This window comes from Anastrepha ludens, chromosome 4 (genome assembly GCF_028408465.1).
Source record: "Anastrepha ludens isolate Willacy chromosome 4, idAnaLude1.1, whole genome shotgun sequence".
NCBI lineage: Eukaryota > Metazoa > Arthropoda > Insecta > Diptera > Tephritidae > Anastrepha > Anastrepha ludens.
The window spans coordinates 34844771-34857796 of record NC_071500.1 but is presented as its reverse complement, the minus strand read 5'-3'; the positions used below and the strand labels follow the sequence as shown (position 1 = coordinate 34857796).

General features: G+C 35.3%; 2 protein-coding genes across 7 annotated transcripts in view; one reads left to right on the top strand and one right to left on the bottom strand.

Moving 5' to 3' along the window:
* The window catches only part of LOC128861607 (ribosomal protein S6 kinase beta-2), a 49516-nt gene that overhangs the window by 4183 nt on the left and 32307 nt on the right, over window positions 1-13026 (bottom strand). The window lies entirely within an intron of this gene.
* The window catches only part of LOC128861606 (uncharacterized), a 49732-nt gene that overhangs the window by 32571 nt on the left and 4135 nt on the right, over window positions 1-13026 (top strand). The window contains exon 1 of one of the 2 annotated variants that reach the window (XM_054099852.1): window positions 11048-12155. The exons of the other annotated variant lie outside the window; for it this stretch is intronic. Coding sequence (XP_053955827.1) covers window positions 11639-12155 — 517 coding nt within the window. The 5' untranslated portion in view covers window positions 11048-11638. Of the gene's footprint in view, window positions 1-11047; window positions 12156-13026 lie in introns of those variants that run through there. 2 annotated transcript variants of the gene reach the window in all.

Here is a 13026-nt window from a genome sequence, read left to right as displayed (position 1 = left end):
AAACATCTTTATAGTGCCAGGCTGAGTATATGAAACCAGTTAGCGTTCTCCAATTTTGCCCATATAGTATATATATTACTTCAGCGTCGCTTAGCTTCTCTGCATTTAAGTACCTTTGTCTGATTTCTTTCAGTACATGGCACCTTCACCTAAGAAGTTCCTTCGTTTGAGTTGCGTAGTATGCAAATTTTTCAATTTTCAGTTTTAACAAACCACATCTTGCTTTAAATATCGTTGTGATATCAGCTAGCCGCATATCTTCTCTAAATTATGATTCTTCTTTTGAGTAATCTAAGTGTTAATAGGTATACGAGTATTCGTGTCGCGCTTGAAGTGCTTTTTGTTTTGCCATGCTTAAATTTTGTAATTTCATGTTTAATAAAAGCTGGATACAGCGATCTTGCCAGTCCGTAGGAGATATATTTTCTTCAAGCTTTAGGCCGAACTCCATACCTAAGTTTTTGAGTTCCTTGAGTCAAAACACGTTTTTTCGTAAAATGCACTGGGTAAGTTTTGTGCGGGAGTCTACTGCTGTTGTATTCATAGATAGTTTCCCAAACGAATTTGTGTGTAGTTCTAACGAATATAAGTTCTACGTTAGTTTCTATAGCGGTATTGCATAATTCAGGGCAAAGTCAGGTCATTTGAAAATTCTTTTTTCTTATTTACTTCTTCAAACAGCGTATAACCCCAGATTTGAGCTGCGTATGTTTGTATGGCCCTACACACAGCTTGAAACAGTTTCCATTTTTCTTTATATGAAATGATTGGTTTAGCTAAAAAATTGCTCCATGTACAATTAATGCCAACTTTTGTTGACGCCATTTTGGATGTGAGAATGACACCAAGATATTTATATTCAGCTACCACTTTTATTTCCTCGCCTTTGTACCACCATTTTTCTGCCTTGGCTAGTTGACCGCCTTTTCTAAAGACCATCATCTCAGATTTCATTAAATTTTGTTTCCATGTTCCACTCAGCGCAATATATTGATAGTTTTTTAATCATAGATTGCATGACACTTAGCCCATTTTATAAGACTGAAATCATGCACGTCCTAATCTACGGCGCAGAGACTTGGACGAAACTATGATGCCTTCTTTGATGTAATCAATGAGTTAAAACATACATAAATTTGTATACAATTATAGACATGCAAAGAATATATTATTGCACTTTTTTGTTTTACTAAAGCTTCGATTGAAATTTCATGCTTAATTCAATATGTCTAGTTCAATGGTCCAATTGTTTCTCTCGTTTTTCGTGTAGTTCAATGCCTTGTGCGCTTCTTTAACCGCATCATAGTGTACTAAAATACTCGTAACATTCGTCATCGAAGCAACTTGCTCAACTTCAACTTACCAACAGTAGTCGCAGAAGCGTGACGAACGTTACTAACACGCATGCGCGTGCACTTAGTTGATGAGATAATGCAAACCGTTGCGATATGGCCCATTTATATGTTTATGTATGTGAAGTATTTTCTAAGGTTATGTAGGCAATTAGGGACATCTAAATTAACAGCTTTACATTTACGTTCACAATTACAGTAGTTCGATGAAGAACGAAAAAATAGTTGGTTTACAGAAGTCTATAAACCGGTCAAACATGATCACGTGCCAGACTGTTTTTTAACCTAACAAGCCATCCCACCTAACAAATTTACGGCATTAAGCAAATATTAGGTATGCTCATACCTTGGACGATAATAACATACACATTTTCGTATGCATTTGTATACATTTCATTAAAATTTTAAATAATTTCTATGTACAAACAAGTGTTATGTATTCGATATATAAACATGCATACATAGCTATGTATTTGCTATGGTAGCTTTCATGAAAATGACTGGCATATCAAATTTACAGCGAAACAAATATTCACGAAATCGAGATTAGTCAATTTGAATATAAGCAACTAGTTGATGCAATGGCAGTTCACCGGCCAAGGTACATTCATTAAAGGTGGTCGCACTAGACCAACAACAATGTTTTGTACGTTTGATATTCACGGTAAAGTAGAAAACAAAGAATGAATTCGCCTTGTTTCGTTTTGTGCTGACAGCTACATGAACACGTCGAAAGAAAAAAACCAAATCAGCTGATGTACCGATACCACCTTTAATAGATTCGCCTTGCCACCGGTGGTTTGTGTACGTTTTTCTAAATATGCAGTCACACTGCCTTTTAGGGTATGTGTACATTTTTCGAATTCGAAACTAAGATTAATTTTCTTTCTAAAATTGGCCACGTTATAATCCGTGCTATTTTCTTAGATTTATAACTTTTTAATAGTATCTGGAATAGTCTATTTATATCCGATTTCATTAGATAACACAAATAAGAATAAAATATCCAATTTCGAAGTATTTGAAACACGCACCAAGGGCTCGGAAAAACCTCATTAATATACACCCTTTGAGCACTGCAATGCAAAAATTAACTGCCGATATCACTGAAAAATACTTTTCTCGAAGTTGCATTGTAAACAAATTATTGGTTCAGATTTCTTATCTCTGAGATTAACTTAAAAAAGTTTCCCAAGTATGAGGGTTAAAGTCGTATGAGGGTTAAATCAACGATGAATATAATTTTTTTTGTGTATAAAGCGTAAACAATTATGCAAAGAAAGCCAATTGCGCTGAGTTAGTAAGCCCAAACCCGAGTAGCTTACCAGGATTACACAATTAATATGTTTAGTTTCTGTTTAGTACGTGAATTTTGTTCGTATTCACATTGCGTATTGCGCTCTACGACAGCGTCTCGAAAATATGTTGAGTTTGTTGGCACATGTAAGTAATTAGATTGCACTTGCAAATTATTATTTTTTTCATTACACTTGCACATAACATATACTATGTGAGTATTACCTTACATGAAACCATTCACCGTTATCACGTAATGCTACTATCAACCGACACTGCCAACAACGCTATAATGAATTCCAAAAGAAAAATTAATTGTCCTATAAACGTTCCCTTTACGCAGAAACACAGGCGCACACGTACTCACATTTTTTAATTATTTTTTGGGAACCGTATTATTATAACATATTATATGTATGTATGTATATTCATGCAATGCATAGGATTGGTTAAATTTAAATAAAGCTTGAAATAAACCACTAAATCGATGAAGGTTAAGATATATGCATACGTATCTGTGTATGTTTACATGCAGGTTTAAAACAACGTAAATATAATGAATATTCATTGTTGAAAAGTTCAGAGCTCCAAAACATTAACGAGGTCAAGGTACTACTTTACACTCTTTTCTGAGTAAAACAAAAACTTGTAGTAATGCCATTCAAGTTCAACAAATCAAAACCAGCTTATTGACCTACAGCCAATTTTGGAGGGCTCGGTCAATACCCGACGATTTTAAGTAGCAAATCTACTATGCATGTATGTTTTTGTTAAATACTACTGTGGGCAAAAAGTAAGGTGAATTTATTTGTCAAACTACGCGGGAATAAAATTTCACTCTGGTTATTTTTTTCATGAGTTGGCAGCACTGTTAATAACATCTGGGCCAACTTTCACGTGAATGTCATTATCAGTAATATATTTACGCTTGCGTTTACCAAACGACCAAGAGTGCATTTTTCGATTTTTACAATGTCTGATTTGATTGAGCAGAGAAGTGCCATCAAATTTTGTTTGCGGAATGAAATTTCGGCTACGGAAACGTTTGGCATGTTGCAGAAGGCATTTGGTGATTCGATCATGTCGCAGAAAAATGTTTATAAGTAGTACAAGGACTTCAAAGAGGGTCGAGAACGTGTTGATGACTTGGAGCGCTCCGGACGACCATCGACGTTAACAGATGACCAACACGCCAATAAAGTGAAGGAGTTAGTGCTCAAAAATCGTCGGTTGACTGTTAAAGTCCTTACTGATATGATCGGAATATCAGAAGGATCTGTGAAAACCATTTTGAAAGACCATTTGGGCCTACGAAAAGTCAAATCTCGTTTGATACCGAAAACTCTCAATTTCTTGAAAAAAAGTCGTCCCGTTGATGTGTGTGAAACAATGCTTTCAGACTATCAGGACAAGCTCAAATGCATCATTACGGAAGATGAGACTTGGATGTATGCTTACCACCCTGAAACAACCGACCAATCAAGCGAATATCGTGCTAAAGGCGAGGCCATTCCGAAAAGAGCACGTCAAAGTCGTTCAAAAATAAAGGTCATGATGACAGTTTTTTTCGATTTTCGTGGTGTGGTGCACTATGAATTCCTTCCACCTGGCCAAACTGTTAATAAGGAATATTATTTAGGCGTTATACGTCGTTTACGTGAAGCAATTCGTCTAAAAAGACCAGAATTATGAGCCAGAACTCTTGGTTTTTGCATCACGATAATGCACCGTCTCACACTGCACTCGTTCTTCGTGACCATTTCGCCAGGCATAAGTGAATTTCATCGAGAGGGGGTTATTTTGAAGGGGATGAAATTGATTTACCAGAATAAATAAAGAATTTCCATTTTCAAACAAATTCACCTTACTTTTTGCCCACAGTAGTATATGCATAGATTGATAGTTATTTTTAACTGTACTTTGCGGGACACTCAAACCGTATGGTCTGGGTTGCATCCCCGCTGTGGACTATCAACAAGGTTTTCTATTATTTTCCAATTATTTCTGATATGAAACAAATTTTCATCCATTTGCCCGCCTTGGGGAGTTGGGATATAAGTAACCTTCGTGATCATTGGAGATTAAGCTTGACCAAGCGATCTTCTTAAGAATAGTAACAACATTCTATTTAGTAGAACAGAGTTTCGCGTAAAAAAATTCAGGAAATTCTTTGATTGATCTGTGATAATTAACGAGAACGAGAGTGAACCATATAGTATTACTACCTCAAATCACTTTCCCAAGAAAATCGGTTCGACGAGAATGCAAACTGTGTTGATATTTCTGTTCAGTGAGGTTTGGCAAGTCATCATGAAGAGTTTAACGCTAGAACAATACTTCCAAATTGTGGAAATTTACTTTAAAAAACAAAAACAAATAATAATAATAAATAAATAAATAAATTTGTTCTCGAATTTTATAGATCACTTGGTCCATTCTACGTGCGGTTTACACTTTGGCGACATCATCATAGGTCCTTATGTCTTTCGAAATGAGGAAAATACTGCCGTTATGGTAAATGGCGAGCGCTATCGAGCTATGCTGACTGAGTTTTTGCTTCCAAAAATTAATTAGCTAAATATCGACGACAACACGACAGCCATGCAGCGCGCTTAGCAATCGATTTATTGGACTGATCGAATGGACCATGTCACTCGTAGCCGCGGCGGACATATTTATGACGGATATCATATTCAAAAAAAAATATTATCATATTTAAAAATAAAAATAAAAATGCCGTGAAATTATGTACCAGATTTTAATAAAAACAAATTCATTCCACAAAATGTTTCTAGTTTGGATTATCATTTCAAGTTCTTAAGCTTTTAAAACAACAACCCGACATTACCGGCCGGTTACTTCAGCAGCATTCCCCGAATATTTATGAAGAATTTATATGCTACTATAAGAAAAAACAACAACTACCTCAAATCCAACACATGTTTCCATTCGAAGATGATCCCTACGAGTATTTTTCACCCGTAGTTTTTTTATATAACTATATATATCTATTATTGGTGGTGTTTGGCCAAGCTTCTCCTCCTCTTTTTGGCGAGCATCTTGATGTTACTCCACAAATGGAGGGACCTACAGTTTCAAGCCGACTCCGAACACAAGATATTTTTTATGAAGAGCTTTTTCATGGCAGAAATACACTCAGAGATTTGCCATTGCCTGCCGAGGGGCAACCGCTTCCTTTTGGTCTTTCATCAAGATTCGAACCTACGTCCTCTCTGAATTCCGGATGGTAGTCACCCACCAACCCATTCAGTTACGGCTGTCGCTTTTTGTATAACTGCTTCAGCAAAATTATTGCAATTAGATGATACCATTTAAATTTTTTATGTTAGTTTCTGTCGTGTCTCTTTACGTGTATTGATTATTAAAATCTGTCTTTTTCCAACATTTCCATTATGTAAAAAATGCGCGTCGTAGTTACTAACAATTTTGCAGAGGATGCATACTTGTGCACTAAGTGTGGATTAAGAGGGAAGAAAATTCAAAATTCCTTCTATTCGATTTTGTTTATTTTTAAATCTGCCTCTCAAAGAAACTAAAAACCAGGAACGTATAATCGATAGCACATCACCGTTTTAGATAGTTTTGACTTTTTTTTTCATTTTTTCTTAACTAAATTAATGATTACTATTTTTTATAAAAGTATAGCCCAATTTCACAGCTTTTAATTAGAATTTCCTGAAAGATATTGTGTATGCAGCTATGTAGCTTATTAATTTTTATAAATATTGGTATAATAATTGATTTTTTATAATTTTTGCACATGCACATTTTTGTTTTTATCTCCTTTTTTATTTTCAAACACCGAACCAAAGTTATTTTATAATGTTTGATTTAAGAACAAAACCGGAATAACAGTAATAAGAATGATATGACATAGAATAAGTAGACAGTTAATGTAAAGAGGTTAGCAGAAGAACTTAGTGAGATATTAGCAGAACGTTAAGATTGCATGAACACACTAACCGATTACGCCGACTGATTCTGACTCTCGATTTCGGTGGCCTGCTTTCATACCCAATATGCGCCTTTAGTGTGGTGATAGGACGGTAACGTAATACGATCAAAACTTAAGCTAGAATTGCAAAGTTGGAAGGACGGAGACAAAAATAGCGTACAGTGTGGCTTTGCCAAGGCGGCAGCCAAATAAAGTTAGTGGTCATAATAACCCCCTTTTCAAATTCTATTTAGATGGCAACTCGAATTTGCACACGAAAATCTACAAATTAACTCAACTCTTATGCCTATTGAAAATCTTTTTCGATAGGCTCATCTTATAGTCTATGAAAATAATCAAATTTAAACTTTAAGAGAAATTTTGTGTCAATAATACTGCTACAGATTAAGTTACCTCAAGCAGCCTGACAAACATTAACTACCGTTGTTTAAAATTATATACAATTTTTTGCATTTTGCTGGCGTTAACGGACGAAAATATGCATACATGCAATGTACAATTAAGATTTGCAGATATTTATTTGCCCTGTAAAGGAAGAGTAAAGCAAGCGGCGTAAATGGTCAAGAAACTACTTAAAAAAGCTCATAAATCGAAACTTGCACCAATCAATCAGAAAATCTCGATAGTCTTGCTGCATATAATCAATGCAGATATTGTAATGTCGCGATATACACACGCATATGTATATTGTAAGCATCTCGTTAAAGACTTGAAATAGGTACAACAAGGAAAACAATCCAACATTTTTCAATGCAATATGCAGAACAACGCTCTCTTTAACTCTCTCCTCGATAGCTGGCCAAGATATTACAAATACACAAATACAAAAATACGCACAAAACAGCAGTTGAGTCGACAAGTTTTTTAAGCCAACTCTACAGTCAACCATCCAGAGACTTGGAAAAATAAACAACAGCCGTCTTGAGTGAAACAACAGTCTGCAGACGCTACTCAACGTAGACGGACTGGTACGAAAATTAACGGAGTAAAAACTCGATATAAAACCACAAACCGGCAAGGTGTGGATTCGGTTTAATTAAAGAGTGTAGCTTAAAGGCGAATAGCTGAATTTTATTGTGCATTATAGTGAACATTTTATTTATTGGCTTTATTTTATTAATTCGCGTACTGAGAAAAGAAAGTCATGTATTATGAACTACACGATTAAAAAAGTAAACAAAAGTTAATGGGAATTTGTGTTTAAAAAATAATAATAACAAACAAAATAAAAAAAAAGTAAGGAAGTTAATAAATAAGTAAACATACAAACAATAACACGCATGCACATGCGCATTTACGCGCGCCCCAAATTGTCATAGTTTTCATTAGCGACATCGGCATGCGCACCGCACATTTATGGCCTGAAAATGGAATCCAGTAAAACCATACGTACATATGTACATATATTGCAGTTAACTCAAGCAGTCCAACGTTTCGCAATACATATTATTTTTAGTAGTAGTGATAACATAAGCGATGACAGCAGACAGAAAGAAAACGAATGGAAGGGGAAAGTAAGAGAAAGGGGCACATTAATCAGCAGACAAAAAAGGTGTAGAGCACAAGCTTATCTGCGAGTATACTCTGATTTCCGGCTTTTTTAAACTATAAAAAATCAAAAAGAACTGCAACATTGTCATAAAATGCAAAAACAAAAAAACAAAGCAAATGTTAACGCCACAACACAAAAATACACTGAAATTTAATGTTCGGTCCCAGCCTTTGTGTACAATATTGTGTATAGGCATTACTATATACATAAATCGAATATGGTATGTGCATAAGTAGAATAAGTGCCCCGACAAGCGCTTAAGAAAGGTGAACTAAAAGTCTGCAAAAACTAAAGCTTTCTCAACAACTTCCAAAATATCCAAAATTAGGACAGCAAGCATATGTAAATACACATACCAGATGGACACATACAGATAATAAATGAAAAAAAATTTAAATTTCGCAAATGTCTCGATTTATCTCCCAAAAAAAATGAAGTGACTACTCAACTTTTCAGGTGAGAGTAAATTAACTGGAAAATAAAAAATTCTGATCACGAGTGAACAATGCCTTCAATCCCTCCACCATTTGAGTGTTATATTATTGAAATTATTTTATACAGGCAAGTAGAGGCGAACATAGAAAAATAAAGTTTTATATTCGGAAAATATTTCTATTAAATTCAAAAAACAATTTTTTTATTTCCATTTGAACAAACAGGGGTTCACATGTGTCTTCCCCAGCGGAATCCATAACCACTTGTTTTGTAAATGATAGTTTTAACGCAAGTGAATTATAACTCAAGTGTTTTTATTAAAAATATCACTTTTTGGATTTGAGTAATCACCACAAATCACCCAAGTTTCTATCGGCCCCACATCATCTCTTATCAGGACACCCCAAAGATATTCTTTTGGACTGAAGACGGGGAATTATTTTGAGGACCTAGGGAGAAATATGTACCCAATATCAAGCAGCAATTTAGAGGCAACTTTGGCCGCATGTTTTGGTTTGTTGTTATGTTGGAATATTACGTTCGACTTTTTCCGTCCGAATTTACTAATTGTTCCTAAGCAACGACAGGTGGGCACTCCCACTATTTAGGACTGGTAGTGGCAGGCTAATCACCTACCCTGTCAGAAATCAAATATATTATTGAAACCAACGCAAGACAAGAGTCTGGTCGAGGTCCTATGCTCCGGAGAGGAGTGAACAAGGAAAAAATAAGATGGGAGGTTTTCGACTTGAAATATCATTATAATATTGAGAATTCATTGTTCCAATTATCCTATCAAAAGATTCAACATCTTGCGCGAACATACAGCCCACACCATTATGGACACTCCACTAAATTTAAGGGTTGGTGTAATATGTTGTGAATCTCGGTTCTTTCCCCACCCATCGAAGGCAGTCGGATCCTACACGGTTCATTCTTATTTCATCTGACCAAATTAAACTCACCTAATCCTCTTCTGTCGAATTTACTTGTTATCTATCGAAAGAGAGTCTAATTTGCTTTTGCTTTCTAGTGATGAGCAAAGCCTTTTAAGCCAGCAGTTTTCACAGAACGTTTTCTACAGAAATATTCATATTTCCGTTTTCTGTTAAGGCTGTGTGCATTTCGACAGTGTTTTAATATTTTCGGTTCAGATCTCTCATCCTGGCACCCTGGCGGGTTTCTGGGAGATATTTCTTATTGGGACTGAACAAATCAGATGCACCATTTGGGTTTTAGCTATTGCTCTTACTGAAACATTCAGGTTTCTTGCAATATAACAGCAACTTTTACCATTTACGTGTATCCTTTTTTTGGTTATAACAGATTTTGAGCAATTTCAATACCAAACTATATATACATATATATATGTATATAATTGGCGCGCACACCCTTTTTGAGTGTTTGGCCGAGCTCTGTGGCGTGCATCATTATGTTGTTCCACAAAGTAGCTTTTTCATGGCAGAAATACATTCGGAGGTTCGCCATTGCCGGCCGAGGGGCGACCACTATTAGAATAAACTTTTTGATGTTTCACCGAGATTCTAACCTACGTTCTCCCCATTCGGATACGGCGGCCGCCAATACCAAACTATCTTGGACAAATATGTGTACCAAGTTTCATTGAATTGTACCAATGAATGTATTGTAATAATGAATGTACCAATGAATAATTTATGAATGCATGAGACTTGCACGCCCATTAGAAATTGTTGGGCAACACTGATTCACGATATCTCGAGTGCAAATAGGGATATATTAACGAAACTTTTTAACACGAAGTTCCACGCAGGTAAAATTTATAGGTACGTCCCAGCAGATTCTTCCTGGAAAAGAAGATCAAGCCAAATTGAACTTGCAAACTGTTAGTTATAAAATTTACTTTTACCAAAGCTCAACTTGTCGGATTTTAAGGTAAAAATGTGAGAAATTATATCAGAAAATAAACGAAATGTGCCCTTCCTGAAACGGTGCTGGTCATACAGGGAACGTTGTTTGGTTTATCATATGCAGATTTTATCAGATAAGGGTGAATGCGCAGGTTACTACTTAAATTTCGACATGGGACAGTTCCAATCTCAATATGTCAAATCTAGAATTACCATTAATATGGTTTGACATTTTTAATGCTTGTCGCACTCAGAACGTTTTGCCATACAAGTATAGTATTGTGTTGTTTACAAGTAAAATCGTCATGTGACATACCGTAAGATTGAGTCATGCTTGGGTATTAGGCCCTTTACTTGTATATATGCATTCAATGTCACTTGAAAATATGGTCGTTAAAAAGACATTCGCATTGGATAACGCATACCATGGTTAACTTTTAACATCAAGAATTTCTAAACGCAAATTAACAAACCATTACCGTGAATCTACAAAATATGTTACATTCATAGAAGAGAACTTTCTTGTGTAAAACGGTATATCGCGAACTTGTCGACAAACCTTTCAGAATAGGACGACACGCATTTATAAATTCGTAGTCACAAATAACAAACACCTAAATCGAAAATCATAGGTATTTTCATATTTCGAGAAGAGGCACTTTATATATAGTACATATTACACAAATTCCAATATTTTAAGCCAATTACCATATTTAAAAAATACTGTGAAGGAGATAGGGATTTCACTTAAATAGGTGGCTTATATAATTTTTTCTTAAGCACACTTGATTATTTACGTAACGGCAAACGATGATATAGAACAATAACTTTCTCTCATTTCATCGAACAACTATAATAAAAAAACATATGACGTAGTAGCATAGTTACATAATCCATATATAAGAGAAACAGCCTTGGAACTGAAGTCTACAATAACCTTAATTGATACGCATACATAAATTCATACAATCAATAAAGTTGGAATCTGTAGAAAATGTGGTTCATTAACGAAATCAAAAAAAGAAGCCAACACGCAACAAGAAATACAAGCTTAACTGCCGCAGTTGACGTTTGGGTATTGAATGTCAATAAACCAATAAATAAAAATTAACAAAATTCATTTTCGTGTGCATTGCTAATGTTTGCTATTATTTCTTCAACATTGAAACATAGAAAAAACAATCATATAAATATATTAACAAAATACCAAACAAATACAAATCGGCATCAGCACCGCAAAATGCCAAATAATCGGTGGTACCTTCAGCGAAAACGAAACTGTCATCGAAATTGCCAGCACTTTCAACAGCAAAAACAAATACTGCACCATCATTCACTTTCAACCAAACACCTCAGACGTTACGACGACCTACTCCAACTGGTTGTGGTTATCGCAGTTATTTTACTTAACAGTGTAGCTGAGTACAAAGCTACAGCATCAGCCGCACAAGTGGTTGCTGCAACAGAAGCAGGACCCACTAGTGGTGTGCTCTTTGATGATATTAGAAGAAATGACAATGAAATTATCAGCAACCTTATTGAAAGTCCTTTGACCACTGGCACTGCCACTGGCAGTGGCCCTGGCACCTGGAGCAGTGGAACACAACATCGCAATGGATTACACACACCGTTTTCTTCATTAGATAAAGAAGTAGGTATGGTTTCGTATCATGGTTTTGAATTACAATTCATCAACATTGCACAAATTTTAAAAAACTATTTTGGTTTGCGGTTATACTGCAACTTTGGCATACACCATTAAACCGACGTAGAATGAGCAAGACTCTTTGTTCACTCTAACGTCAAACAAAAAACAAAACTCGTTAAAAAAAATTATACAATTAATTATAAAATAATTTAGATCAAAACAGCTTCTGCAGAGGACATCACAAGAACGAGCTTTTATCAGTTCGCAAAATTTTTAACAACCTTTAAGTTGAACACATTTTTCTTTTTTACTTTTATTGCTCTTTGGTAATCAACGCGCAGTGACTCAGCACAGCCACTTTGATCAAGCGCACAAATCGCTGTTCGCATTGATCTTTTTTTGTAAAAAATTGGGTGAAATTTCTGTTATCATTGACAATACACTAAGGTTTTTGATATATTTGCCACAATGCGAAGGAACCAGTTATTTAAGCGTTACTTTTGTATTAAACCAATACGTCGATCAAGTCGATAGAGTCGTTGGCCATGTGTTCGACTGCGCGAAACGACAGTTTGTTTACTTTGCTAAACTCGCGCTTAATATACAAATAAGAAATAAGATCCCATAGCAAAGTAATAAAATAAAATACATGCATACATATATGTATATGAATATATATGTATGTACATAAATTATGCGGGAAAGTGAAAATTTTAGGCACTTTTGGTACAAATAAACGCTAACCAAATCTACATGGTCAACGTCTCTGATGTTGGGAATCTCGATTTCTTCCTTCATGAGGGAGAAGCTGCCAGTTTTGTGAAGCCAGTGAACGACAAATGTTTTTTATGAGAAACTTTTTCTTGGAAAAAAATGCT